The 21,683-nt window shown below is 49.0% G+C and overlaps 1 protein-coding gene across 1 annotated transcript in view; it reads left to right on the top strand.

Moving 5' to 3' along the window:
- The window catches only part of LOC123351481 (IgGFc-binding protein-like), a 79,019-nt gene that overhangs the window by 3,830 nt on the left and 53,506 nt on the right, over window positions 1–21,683 (top strand). Inside the window, exons 2-7 of the mRNA XM_044990867.1 lie at window positions 2,577–3,848; window positions 6,070–6,410; window positions 12,625–13,198; window positions 13,877–14,454; window positions 15,024–15,594; window positions 16,270–16,865. Of these exons, the coding sequence (XP_044846802.1) occupies window positions 2,577–3,848; window positions 6,070–6,410; window positions 12,625–13,198; window positions 13,877–14,454; window positions 15,024–15,594; window positions 16,270–16,865 (3,932 nt within the window). The remainder of the gene's footprint in view (window positions 1–2,576; window positions 3,849–6,069; window positions 6,411–12,624; window positions 13,199–13,876; window positions 14,455–15,023; window positions 15,595–16,269; window positions 16,866–21,683) is intronic.

The following is a 21,683-nucleotide window of genomic DNA, read 5'->3' as shown; positions in this document are numbered from 1 at the left end:
ATTCTCTATAATTTGTCTAGGTCCCTCTGTATCCTATCCCTACCCTCTGGCGTATGTACCACTCCTCCCAGTTTAGTGTCATCTGCAAAGGGCATACACACAAACGTATGCAGAAAGGGGAATCTGACTCAGCCACACGATGCAGGAATTATTGGGTGGACATCTCTGGCCTGTTGTATGCAGCTATTTCTATACAGGAAAGGGAATAAGCTATACTGGTTTGAAGCAACTTTTTACAGCTATAACAGTGACACACAAAGGGCTGTACTAGTATAAGTATCTGGCCAAAAATAAGCTTTACTATTATATTATAACCTGAGGTTTGAATACAAACCAACAAAGTTATACCGGTATAACTCCCTGAATAGACACTCTTAGGCAAGATCCACACTAGGAGCACTTTGCTGGTATAGCTGTACCAGTATGCTGTACTAGCGAAGAACTCCTAGGAGGGACCTGGATTATACCAACAAAACAGGGCTTTTGCCAATATAGCTTGTTACAGACTAGCCCTTGGGCTACTGGACAACAAATGCTTTTTCGGTGCAGTTATGCCAGTACAGCCATATTGGCAAACCCCCTAGTAGTGATGCTGCTTATATTGGCAAGAGGAGTTCTTTTGTTGATTTAGTTAAACCACCTTCCTGAGCAACATAAACTATTCAGGCAAAAGGAATCTTGCCAGTACAAAGTGTGTCTACACCGGGGTTTTTGCTGGCATAGCTGGATCAATTAAGTGTGTGATTTTTGTACACTTCGAGCTGATACACTTATGCCAGCAAAACTCTACACTTTAAACTCTGATCTCCACACTACACTCAGCGATGTCTACACTTAAAACACTACAGTGGCACAGTGTAGATCAACAGCAATGGGAGGGGCTCTCCCACTGTTGTCCACCTAGCGCTGTCTACACAGGGACTTAAGTATGTTGCTCAGGGGTGTGGATTTTTCATACCCCTGAGAGACATAACTGGGTCAATCTAATTTTCTAGTGTAGACCAACCATAGTAATATAAATCTGGTCCAAGTGAAATAACCTGTACCAGCAAAAGTGCAGTTTTGTTGGCATAAATTGTATCTACACTAGAGGCTTTTGCTGGCATAGCTATATTCATCAAGTGTGACACCTCTTCCTACTCCTGACTAACAGAGCTACGCAGGCTGAAATCTGTAGTGGCCTTATAGAGCGCCCTTTTTTGGATTAACTAATGTCGCTTGGGAAGGGGTGTAAATGAAACTGAAAGATACTTATTCTGGGATACAGGTGTCCACACTGGCACGTTTTACAATATAGTTACACAGGTATTTTACTGATCCAACTGGTAAAACTTTCTCATGTTGACAGGGCCTTAGGCCCTGACAGGCACTCACCAGCAGCGGCGGGAAGCGGAGCAACGTGGCCCCAGCCTGCTCCACTCCACCAGCTCCCAGCCATGGCGCTCCGCTTCCTGCCGCTGGTGAGTGCGGGGAGGTTGGGGAAAGGATGCCCTCCGCACTCACCTGTGGTGGGAAGCGGAGTGATGCAGCCCCAGCCCACTCCGCTTTCCTTGCCTTGACCAGCTTTGTTGCTGGGGGTGGGGGGGGCTTGGGGAAAAGGTCCCCCACTCACCTGCGGCAGGAAGTGGACTGCCGTGGCTGGGAGCTGGCAGAGTGGAGTGGGCTGGGGCCAGGCTGCTCCACTTCCACCGCTGCCAGTGAGTGCGAGGGGGGGGATCCCTTCCCCAAACCCCCACCCCCAAGCAACATGGCTGGGGCCAGGGCGAGGGAAGCAGACCGGGCTTTTCCCGGCCCCCCACTAATTCCCCAGGCCACTCTGGGACTGCGGGGCCTCCAAAAGTGGCCCCCCCAGCTCCTGCCTCCCAGACTGTGGGGGGGGGAAGCCCCTGACCACCCCCGAGACTCTCTGAGCCTTATCCAACCCCTCAGCCTCGGCCCCAGCCCGGCACCCTTAACACGCTGCTCAGAGCGGCGTGTCAGAGCTTTACCGCATTGTATCCAAACCCGCGTTATATCGGGGTAGAGGTGCATAAGTATAACTGGTTCCATACATATAACTATTTGTATAAAATCACCCCCCTAAGGAAAATAGTTATACTGGGACAACCACTGTGCGTAGACTAGGGTGAAGTTTGGCTGCCCAGGAAGATCAGTTGAGGTTGGGGAAAAGCACTTCTCAGGAGAAATGCAGATGGACCCTGAGACAAAAATGGTCTATGCTAGAGAGTCAGGCCAGTTTAACTATGTGAGTCAGGGAGTGAAAAATCCTCACCCCTGAGTCTGATAGGAAAGCTGACCTAAGTCCCCAGGTAGACAGCGCTAGGTCTCATATTCGTCTGGAGGGTGAATATGAGAGACGAGAGAAAGAGATGAGGTACAGCTGGCCTTGTAAAACGTACCAATGACATTCACTCCCAGAGCCAGGGTTAGAAGCCAGGAGCCCTGATTCCCATTCCCATGTCTGTGCTCCTTGTTATCAGTCCTAGGAAGGCTGGCACCAAACGACAAGAGCAGGCCTCATAAAATGTTGGTGTCCTGGTTTGTGATGCTCTTTTGTATTTGTCTCCTCTATCTAGGCATTTCTGGTGCTGCCCCTACTGTTCAACCTCCAGATCTTCCCAGTACCTCTTGCTCAGGCCCCCAAGGGACAGAATTTATCACAGTCTTCATGCAGAATCACTTACCAAGTTATGGCAGTAAAGACTTCAAGTTGTTCATCACTGGCTACATCCCTGGGACGTTCGTCACCATCTCAGTAAATAAAACAGATTTTTTTACTACGGTCACTGCAAATCCAGAACAGACAGTATCTGTGATGATCCCAGCGTTTGTGGAGCTGGCAGGAAGCAACATATTTGATCACACGGTCATCATCCGTGCTGATCATGAGATTTCCATCCTTGCTCTGAACTACAAGGCCTATACGGCGGACACCACTGTAGTGTATCCTGTGGAGAAGCTCGGGACAGAGTACTATGTGGTGACTCCAGTGGGGAATCCAGATGGTCTCAATAAGCAATTTGCTGTAGTAGCCTGGAAGGATCCCACCATTGTTGACGTTTACCTCAAAGGGGCTGTTACTTTCCAAAGAAAAGCCTACAGAGCAGGGACAAAACTGGTCATCTCACTTGGAGCTTACCAGGCTGTCCAGCTGCAAAGCCATGATGACTTATCCGGCACCAGGATCGTGTCCCAGAATCCTGTGGCCGTCTATAGTGGACATGTATGTGTTGCAAAGCACACCAAATGTGACTACGTGAGTGAGCAGCTCCTGCCGGTGTCTGACTGGGGCACCACATTCATTGTACCTCCTTTATCCTTCCAGCCCAAATTTGACCTGGTGTATGTGGCTGCTTCCCAACACACTCGCATTGATTATCAGTCTGGGAGGGCGAGAGCCACAAGGAACCTGGTTGCTGGGCAGGTTGTGACATTTGAAATCAAATTCCCTAATCCCTTGTACATCTCTGCTAGTGCTGGGATCCAAGTCGTCTTCTTCTGTGCCGGTGGAAGCAAAGGGAAAATAGCATATGATCCCTTCCTGCTGATGATCCCAGATGTCTCTGGCTATTGCCAGATCTATAACATCCATGGACAGGACCAGTATGATAACTACGCAATTATAACAGCCAAAACATCAGAATCTGGTGGCATCACTATTGATAAGGAACCCTTGGGAGTCATTGCATGGAGGCCAATTCCAGGCACAGGGTTCTCTTGGGCTGAATACAACCTTGGCAAAGGGTTTAAGAGAGAAACTATGGAGCACCCCACATCTCCTTTTGGACTTCTGAGCATTGGGATTGCATCCAAATCTGGGTATGGCTCAGCAGCTATCGGTGCAAGCAGTGAGTAAAGTAGTTTTAGTTATGTCTTTCCCACTTCTCACTCTCTCGCCACCTTTATTTAGCCTTGAACTCCGACCCATAATATTACAGAATTTCAGCTTGAAAGATGAAAAAACTTGTTGGGTCAGAGTCTCTGCCCTGTTGAGCTTCAGTTGTGAATAGCAGAACAGGGTGACAGCTTTAAGGGAGCTGATCACACTCCGGGTTCTTCTCCCTGGGTGTAGCCTGGGGGCTGCTCTAAATTGAGCTCACCGACTGTTGTCTCCTATGGGTCATAAGTCAGCTGAGCATTGTCAGAGCCCATCACATCCCAGCCACTCTCCTTGCCTGCTTTGTGCTGCCCATGACATGCTCCTCTCTGCTCCACCCCCTGCACGGAGTGTTGCGGGGACAGAGATTTAGGAACTTGTTCTGCTGGCTGTACACCTGCTATTGTCCCACCCATGTCAGTGATTTCCCAGCAGGGGACTAGTCAGAAGTTTCTGTTTCCTTTGTGCCACCCATGAGGGTGGGTCTAGATAATACTTAGTCCTATCTTGAGTGCAGGGGACTGGACTAGAAGACCTCTCAAGGTCCCTTCCTGTCCTACAAGTCTATGACTGGTGCAAAGGGCATATGTATGGTACTACATAGATGTTTGTGTGTTGATAGATTAATATAGAGGGTGTGGTAGGTGATAAATGGATAGACAGATATAAAGGGAGTTGGTAGATAAATGTTGTGACAAATCTCCAAGCCTGTATTGGTTGATCCAATACTTCCAGGTGGATTCAGTGGCCTCAGAAGCTCGCTAAGGCCCTCAATATGACCTCCCTTTCTCAGTACAGTGGCAAATATCACAGCTTATGGAGCTACTTTCATCACAGGCCAGTATGGGAGGTGGGAAGGTGGAATACCCACGGTCTCCGTTGCTCCTTGGAGCTCAGTAGGTGCAGTTTGTCCTCCTGCCTGGACCAAAGTCTGCTTCCCCTCTCAAGGGGATCTCTGTAGCACATGGGGGAAAGGGGGGAACCTGGGCCCACCCTCTACTCCAGGTTCCAGCCCAGGGACCCTAATGGTAGCAGCTGTTGGTGGCTTTCCCTTCAGTACTGACATTGCTTTGATTCCCTGGGCCACTTCCCTGTAGTCCCCTTTTCCTAGCTTCACCTTTACCTCAGGATTCAGCAATGCTTCCTCTCCTTCAGCTTATTTCACCTGGGCTTCTCTCAAGAGAATAGAAAGGAGAGCTCTTAAGCAGTGTGAGTGGGACCTTAATTGGTTCCAGCTGTCTCCATTAGCCTAATGGCCTTAACTGCCCCTTTGCCAGTTAATTGAGGTCAGGTGCTGACATTAGCCTAAAGACCTTAACTGGTTAAATTGGCATCCCTCCAGTGTCTTGATTGGCCTGGAGTAGCCTTTGTTTGGCTATCCAGGGAACAGCTACCTGCTCATTCTGAGGCTGATATACCTGCCTTCCACTATTCTCTTGTATCCTTCTGGTCTGAGTCCGTCACAAAGGACAGATACAGAGAGGGTGACAGAAAGATATAGTAAGTGATGTTGGGGGGATAGCTGGACAGATAGCTATAGAGGGGATGCTAGATATTTAGATCGATAGTTGTGGGAGGATAGATAGATGTGTGGGTGGGGAATAGATACATAGATGTAGAGGGGGGAAGTGGGGATAGGTAGTATAGAGGTGAGTGTGGGGGATAGATAGATTGCATCTTCACTCCACAACTACCCCTCTTACCCTCTTCATCTCAGCCCTGTTCCCCTCTTCACTTTTCATACAGCTGATCCCTCCTAAGTAAAACCACTCAAATAAAATAATTAATAAAATAATAAAAATTATGGCCCTGACATGCTGACTGTTATCATGTTATTCACTCTGCTTGTACATTACCCCTCATTCCCCACCCAGTGTCTGTCTTGTCTATTTCAATTGTAAGCCCTTTGGGGCAGGGACCATCTGCTGCTCTGGGTTTGTGCAGTATCTAGCACAGTGGGGTCCCATTCTCAGTTGGGCCTTAGGCACTACCCTAATAACCATCATTCATTTAAAAAAAAAAAGGGAAGGTAAGAATGATCAATCATCTTGTCCATTTCACAGACAGGCTGTGGGATTCTGTTGAGACTCAGTTTAATTCATATTTTTTCCACCCTCCCTCAGTCCTTCTCTGCTTTTAAATATAACTGATTAGTATGTTGTTGCTTGTCTTTGAATTGTCTTTCTGGCTAGATATTCCGACGCCATCCTGCAGTGTGGTCCTCTGCAAGGAAGGAACAGTTTGTCAGATGATAGATGGGCAGCCAGAGTGTTTGCCAGTTTCTGCGGCCACGTGCTGGGCTGGGGGTTACTTGCATTACCACACCTTCGACGGCCGACTGTATGACATCCATGGCGCCTGCACCTACACCGTGGCCAAGACCTGTGGGTGTGACTGCGACCCGCACTCCTTTGACATCACGGCTGAGAATGGGAACAGGGGGAACACCCAGATCTCATACATTGGGTCGCTGAGCATCCAGGTGGATGGCGTTACCATCACAGTGGCCAGGGCAGAGGTCGGCTTTGTGAGGGTGAGTGCTGGGCTCCACCCCGCTGCTATGCACAATTGCCCAGTGTGGTGTTAGCGGGTGCTGTGTGGCACAGAGTGACTGGGGGAAGGGGTCAGTCGGGGCGCTGTCCCCTCAGAGTTGCACTGACCCCAATTCCTCAGCATAGTACCACAAGGTGCTGCGCTGAGGGGAGAGGAGTGGGTGACTTGGTGTGGGGAGGTGTCTTCTCTGTCACAAGCACATGGGATCTGCTGTACTACGCCAGATAAACTGTAGACCTGAGGACTTTGGGCATTATGTCTCCCTTGGCGCGTCATGCAGGAGCAGGGCCAGTACCCCAGCAATTGTGGGCAAATCCCAGCTCCGCTGAGTCCATCCTTCCACAAGTTCCCTGGTAATTTCTAATGTAACAGGGATCCCTCTGAGGCCCCACCTGAGGAGCATCCTCACTCCTGGATCCAGGAGGATGTTGCCTCAGCTGTAAGATACGGGGAAACTAAGGCACATCTAGGCAGGTCGGGGCTCTGCTTTACAGATCCTGCTCTAACCGAGGTGCCTCAGGGGCCTCAGAACATTCTAGACATCTCCTTGAGACCTCTTGTCCCTCAAGTGCTGCTCCTAATGGCTCCAAATGACGTGACCCCCTCCCCCACAGGAGCCGTTCCCCAATGGCTTTAACTGACGTGGCCCCCTTCCCCACAGGAGCCACTTCCTAACGGCTCCAACCGACACGGCCCCTCCCCCACAGGAACCGCGCCCCAATAGCTCTAACCAGCGCGGCCCCTCTCCCACAGGAGCTGATCCCTGTGGCTCTAGCTGACACAGGCCCAGCATTGCCAGTCTTGTGGTTTTTTCACAAGTGCCGGGGTTTGGCCGGGGGTTGGGGCTCGTCTGGTGATGGTGTGAGACGCTCCAGCCCCCTGGCGAAGTCCAGCCCCGCTGGGAGCCAGCAAAGTCGCTCCTCACCGCTCACCGCTCTGATTCGGGGGAGCAAAGAGCCCAGCTGCCCAGGGTGGGTCTGCTCCCTCCCTTCCCCTGTCCCATCAGCAACGGGACAGGACAGCTCCTATGCTCCTCCCCAGCATCCCAGGAGGAGCAGAGGAGGGGCTGGGAGGAGGAGGGGGGAGCTGAATTGTGCAGGCAGGAGTCTGGGACTGATGAGGTGCGGGCGGGGGCTGGGCAGGGCCGGCTCTACCATTTTTGCCACCCCAAGCAAAAAATAAAAAAGCCGCTTCGGCTGCTGCCCGAACTGCCAAAGCAAAAAAGCTCAGACTCTGCCGCCCCAAGAATGGCCGGAATGCCTCCCCTTAGCATGTGCTGCCCCAGGCACGTGCTTCCTCCGCTGGTGCTTGGAGTCCGCCGTGGGGCTGGGGCTGAACTGAGGGGGGACTGGTGGGGCTGAACTTGGGTGGGTGGGATAGCTCAGTGGCTTGAGCATTGGCCTGCTAAACCCAGAGTTGTGAGCTCAGTCCTTGAGGGGGCCACTTAGGGATCTGGGGCAAAATCAGTACTTGGTCCTGCTAGTGACGGAAGGGGCCTGGACTCAATGACCTTTCAGGGTCCCTTCCAGTTCTATGCGATGGGTATGTCTCCATATATTTAAACTTAGGGGAGCTGTACTGCTGGGGTGGAGAATGGGGAGCTGAACTGGGGGTGTTGGACTGATGGGGATGTGGGGCAGGGGGGCTGGATCAATGGAGGGTTGGCAATGGGGAGGTTACTGAGGTGGCTGAACTGATGGGATAGGGAATGGGTGCAGAGAGAACAGAAGGGAGGAACTGGGGGACAGGATTAATTACTGCACAGGGGACAGGCAAACATGGGGGTGTCAGATCCTGCAACAGAGACCAAAATCCCCTTCCCCTATAAATGTAGGGAAGTGGGCAACATGAATTGTCACAGACAGGGAGAGTTCTAACATCAAAAGACAGGACAAAAATCACAGTGTAGTCCTTTTAAAAAAAGCTCTTTATTTCTTGGGGCCAATCTCATGAGTTTTAGGGTCTGACTCATGATTTTTGAACTCATAAGAACATAAGAACGGCTGTACCAGGTCAGACCAAAGGTCCATCTAGCTCAGTATCTGTCTACCAACAGTGGCCAATACCAGGTGCCCCAGAGATAGTGAACCTAACAGGCAATGATCAAGTGATCTCTCTCCTGCCATCCATCTCCATCCTCTGACAAACAGAATGCTAGGGACACCATTCCTTACCCATCCTGGCTAATAGCCATTTATGGACTTAACCACCATGAATTTATCCAGTTCTCTTTTAAATGCTGTTATAGTTCTAGCCTTTGCAACCTCCTCAGGTAAGGAGTTCCACAAGTTGACTGTGCGCTGCGTGAAAAACTTTTATTTGCTTTAACCCTGCTGCCCATTAATTTCATTTGATGACCCCTAGTTCTTGTATTATGAGAATAAGTAAATAACTTTTCCTTATCCACTTTCTCCACAACATTCATGATTTTATATACCTCTATCATATCCCCCCTTAGTCTCCTCTTTTCCAAGCTGAAGAGTTCTAGCCTCTTTAATCTTTCCTCATATGGGACTCTCTCCAAACCCCTAATCATTTTAGTTGCCCTTTTCTGAACCTTTTCTAGTGCCAGTATATCTTTTTTGAGGTGAGGAGATCACATCTATACACAGTATTTGAGATGTGGGCGTACCGTGGATTTATATAAGGGCAATAATATATTCTCAGTCTTATTCTCTATCCCCTTTTTAATGATTCCTAACATCCTGTTTGCTTTTTTGACCGCCTCTGCACACTGCGTGGACATCTTCAGAGAACTATCCACGATGACTCCAAGATCTTTTTCTGACTTGTTGTAGCTAAATTAGCCTCCATCATATTGTATGTATAGTTGGGGTTATTTTTTTCCAGTGTGCATTACTTTACATTTATCCACATTAAATTTCATTTGCCATTTTGTTGCCCAGTCATTTAGTTTTGTGAGATCTTTTTGAAGTTCTTCACAGTCTGCTTTGGTCTTAACTATCTTGAGCAGTTTAGTATCATCTGCAAACCTTGCCACCTCACTGTTTACCCCTTTCTCCAGATCATTTATGAATAAATTGAATAGGACTGGTCCTAAGACTGACCCTTGGGGAACACCACTAGTTACCCGTCTCCATTCTGAGAATTTACCATTAATTCCTACCCTTTGTTCTCTGTCTTTTAACCAGTTCTCAATCCATGAAAGGACCTTCCCTTTTATCCCATGACAGCTTAATTTATGTAACAGCCTTTGATGAGGGACCTTGTCAAAAGCTTTCTGGAAATCTAAGTACACTATGTCCACTGGATCCCCCTTGTCCACATGTTTGTTGACCCCTTCAAAGAACTCTAATATATTAGAAAGACACGATTTCCCTTTACAGAAACCATGTTGACTATTGCTCAACAGTTTATGTTTTTCTATGTGTCTGACAATTTTATTCTTAACTATTGTTTCGACTAATTTACCCAGTACTGACGTTAGACTTACCGATCTGTAATTGCCGGGATCACCTCTAGAGCCCTTTTTAAATATTGGTTTTACATTTGCTAACTTCCAGTCATTGGGTACCGAAGCCGATTTAAAGGACAGGTTACAAACCTTAGTTAATAGTTCTGCAACTTCACATTTGAGTTCTTTCAGAACTCTTGGGTGAATGCCATCTGGTCACGGTGACTTGTTACTGTTAAGTTTATCAATTAATTCCAAAACCTCCTCTAGTGACACTTAATCTGTGACAGTTCCTCAGATCTGTCACCTACAAAAGCCAGCTCAGGTTTGGGAATCTCCCTAACATCCTCAGCCGTGAAGACTGAAGCAAAGAATCCATTTAGTTTCTCCGCAATGACTTTATCGTCTTTAAGCGCTTCTTTTGTATCTCGATCGTCAAGGGGCCCCACTGGTTGTTTAGCAGGCTTCCTGCTTCTGATGTACTTAAAAAACATTTTGTTATTACCTTTGGAGTTTTTGGCTAGCCGTTCTTCAAACTCCTCTTTGGCTTTTCTTATTACACTCTTGCACTTAAGTTGGCAATGTTTATGCTCCTTTCTATTTGCCTCACTAGGATTTGACTTCCACTTTTTAAAGGAAGTATTTTTATCTCTCACTGCTTCTTTTACATGGTTGTTAAGCCACGGTGGCTCTTTTTTAGTTCTTTTACTGTGTTTCTTAATGTGTGGTATACATTTAAGTTGGGCCTCTATTATGGTGCCTTTAAAAAGCGCCCATGCAGCTTGCAGGGATTTCACTTTAGTCACTGTACCTTTTAACTTCTGTTTAACTAACCCCTTCATTTTTGCATAGTTCCCCCTTTTGAAATTAAATGCCACAGTGTTGGGCTGTTGAGATGTTCTTCCTACCACAGGGATGTTGAATGCTATTGTATTATGGTCACTATTTCCAAGCGGTCCTGCTATAGTTACCTCTTGGACCAGCTCCTGCGCTCCACTCAGGATTAAATCTAGAGTTGCCTCTCCCCTTGTGGGTTCCCGTACCAGCTGCTCCATGAAGCAGTCATTTAAAGTATCGAGAAATTTTATCTCTGCATGTCGTCCTGAAGTGAAATGTTCCCAGTCAATATGGGGATAATTGAAATCCCCCACTATTATTGGGTTCTTAATCTTGATAGCCTCTCTAATTTCCCTTAGGATTTCATCATCACTATTACTGTCCTGGTCAGGTGGTCAAGAATAGATCCCTAATGTTATATTTTTTTTAGAGCATGAAATTTCTATCCATATAGATTCTATGGAACATATGGATTTGCTTAAGATTTTTACTTCATTTGAATCTACATTTTCTTTCACATATAGTGCCACTCTCCCCCCTGCATGACCTGTTCTGTCCTTCCGGTATATTTTGTACCCCGGAATGATTGTGTCCCATTGATTGCTCTCAGTCCACCAGGTTTCCGTGATGCCTATTATATCAATATCCTCCTTTATCACAAGGCACTCTAGTTCACCCATCTTATTATTTAGACTTCTGGCATTTGTGTACAAGCACTTTAAAAACTTGTCCCTGTTTATTTGTCTGCCCTTTTCTGATGTGTCAGATCCTTTTTTATGTGAATGTTTATCATGTGATCTGGCCCTTACATTATGCTCTTCCATCCTCTGCTCCTGGCTATAACCTGGAGATTCTCTATCATTAGACTCTCCCCTAAGAGAAGTCTATGTCCGATCCACATGCTCCTCTGCAGCAGTCGGCTTTCCCCCATCTCCTAGTTTAAAAACTGCGCTACAACCTTTTTAATGTTTAGTGCCAGCAGTCTGGTTCCACTTTGGTTTAGGTGGAGCCCATCTCTCCTGTATAGGCTCCCCAATCCCAGAAGTTTCCCCAGTTCCTAATGAATGTAAACCTCTCCTCTCTACACCATCGTCTCATCCACGCATTGAGACTCTGAAGCTCTGCCTGCCTACCTGGCCCTGCACGTGGAACTGGGAGCATTTCTGAGAATGCCACCATAGAGGTCCTGGATTTCAGTCTCTTCCCTAGCAGCCTAAATTTGGCTTCCAGGACATCTCTCCTACCCTTCCCTATGTCATTGGTACCTACATGTACCACGACCACCGGCTCCTCCCCAGCACTACACATAAGTCTGTCTAGATGCCTCGAGAGATCCGCAACCTTCGCACCAGGAAGGCAATCTCTTGAGATTGGCAATACCGTAGACCCTTCCCCCACAGGGGTGGCTCCCTAACAGCTCTAACCAGAGCCGTCCTACACCCCCATGGTTGGCCTCACCAATTCCTAGTCTTAGTCCTTTTGAAATCCCAATGAAATAGTTTTTCTTCTGTATTTTCAAGTTTGTCACAGTCAAAAGGCTTTGAAGAGATGGTCCAATTTCAATGATGTTCTGATGGAAACCATGCAGATTCCAAAACCCATCTGATTTTCTCCCAGCTTGCTGACCTGGCTCTTTGGAATCTTGCCAGGACTGCCCCAGAGCTGGGTCTCCATTTACCTTCAGAGAAAATTTTGCAATTGATTAGATTTATTCTAAATTGGGACAGAACCAATTTTCAAAATATTGAAATCCTCCACCATAAAAAATTACTTTTCTCCATGACATGATGCTATAAACTATTTCTGGCTCCGATTTGGGAGCAGATTCACTGAAAAATTTGAGTGGGGACCATTGCTAAACTGAGCAGAGGTCAGAATGAAATGTAAATGACAGACTAGTGCCATCGATTGTGACCTTTGCCCTTTCTTTCTCACCACGAAGGTGAATAACACCAGGGCCCACTTACCCATCTACCTCAACAACGGGGCCCTTCGGATCTATCAGAGCGGCACCTCCCTCGTCCTCCGCACCAACTTCAACCTCAAAGTGTCCTATGACTGGAACAACCACCTGAGGGTCACTGTCCCTAATGACTTCTCCGACAGCCTGTGCGGCCTGTGCGGCAACTATAATGGGGACCATTCTGATGACTTCTGGACCCCAGCCGAGGATCAGGAGCCCAGTATCATTCTGCAGGAGCAAACCTGGGCAGTGGAAGATGAGGATCAGTTTTGCTGGCACGATTGCACTGGAGGTTGCAGACCCTGTGCCGCCAGCATAGCCAGAAAGTACAAGGAGGAAGCCTCGTGCGGCCTGATAACCAAGGTCTCAGTTGGACCCTTCAGCCAGTGCCACAGCAAGGTGGATCCTACAGTCTACTTGGACAACTGCGTATACGATCTGTGCCACAACGACGGCCACCGGAAGGCCCTGTGTGAGGCCCTGAAGGCCTACGCGGATTCCTGCCAGCTGGAGGGGGTCAGGATTGGGGAATGGAGGCAGCTGGCCAGATGTCGTGAGTACAGATTTGAATGCCAACATTATATAAACGGGTCTGGGGATCAGCACTCCTGCATTCTATTCTATTCTCCTTAGGAGGGAGTGTGGCCTAGTGCTTTGAGCAGTGGTTGGGATATGAGGATTCTTGATTGTACTGTACCTACAGTATCTCTGCCTATCTGTCTATGGTATTTCTAAGGTGGCTCTCACTGTGAATATATAATATCTGCCGATGACACATGGGAGTCTGAGATAAGATGATGCCAATTTTTAAGTCAATCATCCCTTCATGGGCCTGATCCTTTAAGGTGCCAGGCACCTCCTGCAGTGTGATGAGCATCATTGACTGTTCTTGAAGTGAGTGGGATTGGAGAGCTCTCTGCAGGGGCGGCTGTAGGTATTTTGCCACCCAAAGCACGGCAGGCAGGCTGCCTTCGGCGGCTTCCCTACAGGAGTTCCCGGTCCCGCGGATTCGGCGGCAGCCTTTGGGAGGTCTGCCAAAGCCGTGGGACAAGCGGACCGGCAGAGCGCCCCCCTGTGGCTTGCTGCCTCAGGCACGCGCTTGGCATGCTGGTGCCTGGAGCTGCCCCTGGCTCTCTGTGCCTCATTAGATACGTCCCTTTCTCTATATTTTAAATACTGCTTTTTCATGGAAAGAACTTGCTGCTAAATCTGTGGGTCCTTCACTCCCCAGCCATGGAGTGCCCCCTGGAGAACAGCCAGTACCAACTCTGTGGAACAGCCTGCCCAGCCACGTGTGTGGACCAGTCAGCCCCCAGCAGCTGCCAAGACCCCTGCGTGGAAAGCTGCCAGTGCAAGGATGGTTTTGTGCTGAGCCAGGGCAAATGCATACCCAAGAGCAGCTGTGGGTGCCTATTTGAGGGGCGCCCCTTTGCCCCCAATGAGAACTTCTGGGTCGACGAGGCATGTGGAACATGGTGCATATGCAACGCAGCCACTAGACAAGTTGAATGTGTGGCTGCTAAATGCAAACATTCAGAGAGGTGTGGGCTAGTGAATGGCATAAGGGGCTGTTACCCCTCCAGCTACGCCACCTGCTCTGTGACAAGGAATCTGCACTATGCCACCTTTAATGGACAGAGATACAACTTCCAAGGCACCTGCCACTACCAGCTAACTGCCCTGTGCAAGAAGGGAGAGGGACTGGTGGACTTTGAAGTCTATTTCCAGGAGAATAGTACTGCTCCTGTACAGATCAAGGTTTATGACACTGACATCAGGGTCAGCTATCAATTCCCTGGCAAAATCATGGTGAGTTTCAGAAACCACATCTAGTCACTAAAACATTTCTGGATAATTTAGTTGGGGATTGGTCCTGCTTTGAGTAGTGGGTTGGACTAGATACCTCCTGAGGTCCCTTCCAACCCTGATATTCTATGAATCTATGATCAGAAGTCGGTTGTAGAAAGAGCATAGAAGGATTTTAAAATACAGGTCAAATATTAACTGGATTCTGATGTGAATGGGCACCCAGTGGAGAAGCTTGAGGGTTGGGGTGATGTGGTTACACGTTGTCTGTGTGAGAAGGTGTCAATAGCATCCAGCATATGTGGGAACCTCGGGAGCTGGGGCTCAGGTAGCACACAGAGAAGGGAACTACAATAGCCAATTCCAGAGGAAATGAAAGTCTGGTTGGAGGATCCTTCCTAGTCTGGAGAGCAGGGATTCAGGCAGGCTGTAGAGGAGAGAGCAGGCCAGATGGGACAAAGATTTCAAGAGGTAGATTATTATTATAACCATGGGCCAGAGCCCTGTGCTGGGGCGAGAAGTTCCACCACAGGCGAGTGATTGTTCATATCCCATGTGTCTTGCTTTTACAGGTGAACCGTTTCCTCCTTACCCTTCCATTCAACCTCAATGATAAGAAAATCACTGTGTATAGAAAGGGCTTGGCCACAGTGATTCAGACAGACTTTGGCCTCAGCATTACCTATACCAGGTGGTCAGGACGCACCACGGTCACTCTGCCAGTCACCTACATAGGAGCCGTGTGTGGTCTGTGTGGCAATTTTAACGTGGACAGGAAAGACGACATGCTTATGAGGGATGGCACGCTGGCACCAAACCCTATCAGCTTTGGCCAGAGCTGGAAGGTGGGCGACCTCTCGGGATGCTCTGCAGTAACGATACCACCTTGTGCAAGTCTAGAAGCTATTGAAAAACAACAACGAGGTAGCAGAGAGCAGTGTGGGCTCATCCTATATAGGAGTGGTCCTTTCAGAGGATGTCACAGCAAAGTTGACCCCCGTGGATACTTCATAGACTGTGTGTACGGCTATTGCGTCCTCAGTGGGAGGGAGAGTAACGTCTGCCAGGCCGTTGCTGGCTATGCTGAGGCATGTCAGGACGCTGGAGCTATGGTGCAACCCTGGAGGACTACGAAATTCTGCTGTGAGTCTTCCGTGTTCACTACTGATTGTCCCATGGGGATTGTTAATTCTTGTTAGCTGGTAAATCTTGATCTAAACACTAGCTTATCCTGTTCTGCAGAACATTTTTCAAGGATGTTCACTCTCCAAAGGATGGGTACAACACAGGTAGTGGCCATTGGAGCTGTCCCCTTTACATGCGCCATCAGTGTGGTGTACCTTGGACCAGAGAAATACTATCTAGCGATGTAGTGTACTTCATGGCCCACCTAGTCCAGGGCTTCCCTGCTGAGACTGGGACATAATCAGAGCCTGGACTGGGTGGCTTGGAATTGTGACGTTTTTCCATTAGGAACTGGGCTGGGAACCCACCAACTCATCCCACACAAGCCATCAGTTGGGAATGAATTTTAACCACTACTGAACCAGATTCAAAACAAAAAAATGAGTAGTGAAACCATGAATCCAAGACCCAAACTGGAACCTTAAGGCTTTGTAGAGAGATTGTCTGTATCCATCATCTGGTCTCTCTGAGGCAGCCAGTCCTTCAGACCTGGTGGCTGGACTACAGATGGTCCTTCAACTATTTAACTACACCAAGGGAATAGAATATTAGGAGTTGGAACAAAATTGCATCTTCTGGTGATGGTTCATTGCGCACATTGCTATGTGAGCTAACTCTTTGTTCTAATTACAGCTCTGTCCTGTCCCACGAACAGTCACTATGAATTCTGCAGCAAGAGCTGCGATTTGACATGCAGCAACCTCTATGCTCCGGTGCAATGCACGACCCGGTGTAAGGAAGGCTGCGTGTGTGACGAAGGCTTTGCTCTCAGTGGTGACCTCTGTGTCCCCTTTTCCCAGTGCGGATGCCTCCACAGAGGACTTTACTACCAGGCCGGGGAGACCTTCCACCCAAGTGGTTCATGCGAGGAACAGTGTGTGTGTCAGGCTGGCGGGGAGGTTGTGTGTAAGGCATTCTCCTGCGGTGCTGGTGAGCAATGCAGGGTGGTGGACGGCATCCAGAAATGTCACCCATTTGGATCTGCGACCTGTTCTGCCTCTGGCCATCCCCACTACCTCTCTTTCGACGGGGTCCCCTTTGACTTCCAAGGCACCTGCACCTACATCCTGGCCAAGACCTGCACCGATGCCAATCACCTTACACCATTCACTATCAGCGTAGAGAAAGAATCCTGGGGCAGCGGGAACGTCTCCATGGCCAATCTGGTGTCCATTCAGGTGTATGGGATCACACTCACCCTGCTGCAGAACAAACAGGGGCTTATCATGGTAAGGCCTTCTCCAGATCCTGCCCTCTGCCTCATGGGGATAAGGCCAAATGGCTAGTGTTGACATAATTGACTTTGCCTCCGGGACAGTATGGTGGTCAGAGTCAATTCAGCTACCCTTGTCTTCAGGACTAGAAGACCTGATGGTAAGGGTCGATACGGATGCCCTCTCTCTCAGGATTGGCCAGCCCAATGGCCAGAGTCAGAAAGGTGCTCTCACTTGCGGGGCAATAAAGCCTTGTGGCCAGAGTCAATAGGATTGTCCTTACCCAAAGGATGGTAAGGCCTTGTGGCCAGAGCCAATGGGGTTGCCCTTATCCACAGCACAGTAAGGACTAGTGGCCAGAGCCTATGGGCAACCATCTGGAGGGGAAGGTGCCAGGGTGCGGGGACTCAGGCCCACCCTGCTCCACCGGATTCTGACACAGGGCCCTAACAGGGCCACTGAGTCAGTGGGACTCCAACTGAAACATGCCAGCTTCCCACAGGACTACAGCTAGTCCCCGCTGGGATACTTCCTTCAATGTCTCTCGGAGCAGTAGTCAGGGCTTCTTAGCACATGCAGTTCCCAGTGAATCCGATCCCTCTTGGGTGTTTGTAGGTATCCAGGCATCTGTCTGGGTCTTGGCACCTCTGGCTTCCATGGTCAGGGGCTCCAGCTGCTCCCAGACTGGAGCCTGAGAGGTGTGTCCTTCCTCCTCGGCAATGAGCCCAGACTGATCTGCTCCCTTTTATACTAGCGCTGCACTTGTAGCATGCCCTGTAGGGACGTGGGGGCATGGTTTCTTTAGCCCACAATGAGGAATTAACCCTTCTCCGTCCAGTGCATGATGAGTGCACCCCATCACACAATGTCATAGAAATGCACTTTGTGCCTTGCACTTTGAGCAGAAGGTTGTGGCATCTGTGATGGTCCTTAATTCCTGTGGGTGTTCATTCTACAGGCTTTGGCTGGCCTCCAGGAAAGCTCTGTTTTGTATAGATAAGCCTTACTCTTAATCATAGAAGTGTTGGACTGGAAGAGACCTCAGTAGGCATGCAGCATAGTTATTACGTAGTCCTGCACTAAGATCGGACTATGTAATAACTAGACCATTCCTGACAAGTGTTTGTCTAACCTGTTCTTAAAAACCTCCAGTGTTGGAGATTTCATTACCTCCCTAGGCAATATATTCCAATGCTTAACCACCCTGAGAGCTAGGGTTTTTCTTAATGTCCAACCTAAACCTCCCTTGCTGCAATTTAAGCCCATTGCTTCTTGTCCTGTCCTCAGACATTAAAGAGAACAATTTTCACCCACCTCCTTGTAACAGCCTTTTATGTACTTGAAAACTATTATCATGTCCCCTCTCAGTCTTCTTTTCTCCAGACTAAACAAACCCAATTTTTTCAATCTTTCCTCATAGATCATGTTTTCTAGACCTTTATTCATTGTTGTTGCTCTCCTCTGGGCTTTATCCAGTTATCCACATCTTTCTTTAAATGTGCCCTCCCCCCAAACTGGACACAATATGCCACTTGAGACCTTATCAGTATGGAATAGAGCGTAAGAATTAATTCTCATGTCTTGCTTACAACACTTCTGCTAACACACCCCAGAATGATGTTCGCTTTTTTTGCAACACTGTTAAATGCATATTTAGCACCATAGTCCCCAGATCCCTTCCCACAGTACTCCTTCCTAGGCAGTCATTTCCCATTTGCAGAAAGTGAAAGTCCAGTTGTGCCAGAGGAGCAAAGCTGTTGATCACAGACGTCATCCTGAGCTTTTATCAATCATTAACATACCCTCTACTTCAAGGATCAGCAACACTTGAGTATGATTTTAGATAATGGTAGGGACTTGACCACCCTGGCTTGTTCCAAATACCCACATCTCCTTGAATTAAAGGCATCTCAGAGGAAATGACTATCTGTATAAGATAAAGGCCAACTGGACCCTGAAAATGCTAACCGTCAACATAAATGACTCTGTCACCAAGAATAAATTTGATAACCTTTATGGCCGCTGAGAGTTTCTATTGATGGCATTAACCTTGTCACAGATGTCATGATTGCTGGGCAGTGTCACAGGGTGCTCTACTCACTGTAGGTGGTGCCTCCTTCTGACTGTCCTGGGGATTAGCTCTCTTCCAGATCTAATGCCTTCCCCTTTGGTCTCTCTCTCTCCCCATTGTCCTCTCTCTCACTCTGGGACCCCTCTCTGGCTCCAGGAGCTGCAACTTCCTCTTTGTGACTCATCCTCTGGCCAGTTCACTATGTGGTTGCCCCTTCCAGGGTATAGGGTCTCTCTGAACCCCCTGTCCAGGCAATGCCACTCTGTCAGTGGCTGGTAGGAGAACCTGGGCCTGCCCACTACTCTGGGTTCTGGACCAGGGACTCTACAACATGCAGCCATAGTCTAATTAGTCCCCAGCCTTGCTGCTGTCTCCCTGGGCTGCTTCCTCCTCTGCCTCCCACAAGCTTTCTTCTCCATCCTTCTCTCTTCTGGGTATGCTCTTCCCTCAGGGCCAGGCTTCCGGGGTCCGACTCCTTCCCTACGTTCCCTCCTTCCCTCTCTAATACACAGACGGTGGCTGCAGACTTTCTCGCTACCACCCTTTCTGTTGCCAGCTTCCTGGCTTTATACTAGCCCAGGTCACACCCACTCAGTTGAACTTCTTCCTCCAATCAGAGGTTGCTCCTCCAGCCTAATCCCCTCACGTGTGGCCTATCACACTAATTGGTTCCTTACTCAGCTTCCTTTGCCCTTTTGAGGCTGGTGTGTTGAGAGCACCCGATCACAGGCAGGCTATGGTGATGTTGGCAAAGGTTATGCTCAAGCCTTGAGGAGCTTTGGAACAAGGGTCTTCATCATGGAAATTGATCCAATCAATTACATAGTATCTCCCCTTGTTGGAAGGCAATTGAGCATATTGACGGTAAGGACTGAAACCTTGAATGGGATTTGATGTTCTGTGGGGGCCAATGTAGGGAGCGGAGGAGAGGTGTGATGTGTTCACAGTGGACAGTGCTTCTGAGGAGATAAACTCCAGCATTCTGCACCAGCTGGAGTAAGAGCTGAAGGCTCTTTTCACAGGTATATCACTTGTTGCAGTCCAGCCAAGCGGCGACAAAGGCATAAATAACTGAAGCCAGGTTATCCTCTGCCAGGATGGGATGGAATTTCACAGCCAGCTGGTACTCCAGGTGAATTCTGCAGTGTAGTGGCTCAGTGTGGGTGTCCTCCTCAGGAGGCTACCCAGCCTCACTACATTAACTGATATGTCGGCTGCTGTGGGGAACGAAGCGGCCTCCGCGCATACCTGGGGCCCAGGCCTGTGCTCAGGCTGGATGAGAAACAGTCAGTCAGTTAGCCCAGGCCCTGGATCAAGGCGGGGCAGAAAAGAGTCTGAGGCTCAGGCTTCTGGTCTGAGGAAGGGGAGACTGCCACCCCCCAGGTTGGGGTGGCGGGTGGGACACAGGCCCACCTGCTCCACTGTGTCCCGGCCCAGGGCCCTGACAGTGACAAAGCGCTTTGTCACTGGGTCAGCAGGGATCCACACCGCAACACGCTGACTCACCCTCTGTCAGCATTGTGGCTAGACAGGGGTCTGCTACCCCTGGGCCGCTTCCATACTCCCTTTCTTGGTATATCCTGTTGCTGTGAGGAGGGGTCATGGTTGACAGCAGCAAGCAAGCATTCTGGGTGGTCCAGGCCAGTTGTCTGCTTCCTCCGGGTCTGAATCAGCTTGCAGCCCTGGTGGCCCAGGCCAGTCTTCTGCTCCCTCAACACCCTCCACTGCTTACCAGCTCGGGAGGCCACAGGAGGCGTCTGATCTCTCTGGTGGTTGCCTCCCTACTAAGCTTTCTGGGCCACCTTTTATACTTCCTGCTCCTCCCACACACTTCCTAGGGGAGGAGCAACTAGGCCCTGGTTCTGCCCACCAGGGCTCAGTGGGGGGTCCTCCCAATCCTGGTCCTTGGGAGGCCAGCCCGCCTCACTACATGTGCCAAAAAATTAAAAATTCTGAACACAATATTTTATAATCCTGCAAAATTCTGCATATTTATTTGTCAAAATAACACTATATAATCATGCCAGATTCAATTATTTTGGAAATTTATTTCAAAATACCTGTCAGCAAGTATGTCTGTAACAATACAGACCTACACAAAAATTCCACCAGGAGTACAGAGTTAAAGAAGCCCCTATGACAATTCAGTATCCTGTTTCTCTGCTCCCTCCCCTCCCCCAGAGCCCAGCCACAGCCCAGATACCCACACCTCTTCCCCCAGACCCCCACTGTGGGGTTCCCCCCAAGCCAGACACCCGCACCTCCTACCCCTCAGAGCCCAGTGATCCAGAGGGAGAAACAGCCTGATGCTGAGTTCCGGACTTGTATGGAGTTTCTGCACACCTCCTTCCTTAAGGCCATGCTGAGAACTGGGAAGCCTCCAGCTCCTTCCCCCTCCTCCTGGTCTTCTGTTTGTGAGCTGGGCTCTGCTGGGTCCAGTGGTGGCCAGCAGCTCTGCAGCCCATTTCGGGGGAAGGAAGGAAATTCTGTGCACACAACATTAATTTCTGCACAAACTCTACATTGCGCATGGCACAGAATTTCCCCAGCAATAAACTGGAGATGGTAGAAAGCATTACTCATGGGTGTTACTATGTGAGAGCTTCTGTTAGGCAAGCTGAGCATCCTGCAGCTCAGATGCATCTTCTCTGCCTCTCTTCTTGATTCATACCCCATCTTTATTAATATTCATTATTTGGGAAACCCCTCTACATACCTTATATTTTGCAAACATGGGATGAAATTCCTTTCTATGGGAACTC

This window comes from Mauremys mutica, chromosome 17 (assembly GCF_020497125.1).
Source record: "Mauremys mutica isolate MM-2020 ecotype Southern chromosome 17, ASM2049712v1, whole genome shotgun sequence".
Lineage (NCBI taxonomy): Eukaryota > Metazoa > Chordata > Testudines > Geoemydidae > Mauremys > Mauremys mutica.
Note: the sequence above shows the minus strand (reverse complement) of the source record. Positions and strands in the feature narration are given on the sequence as shown.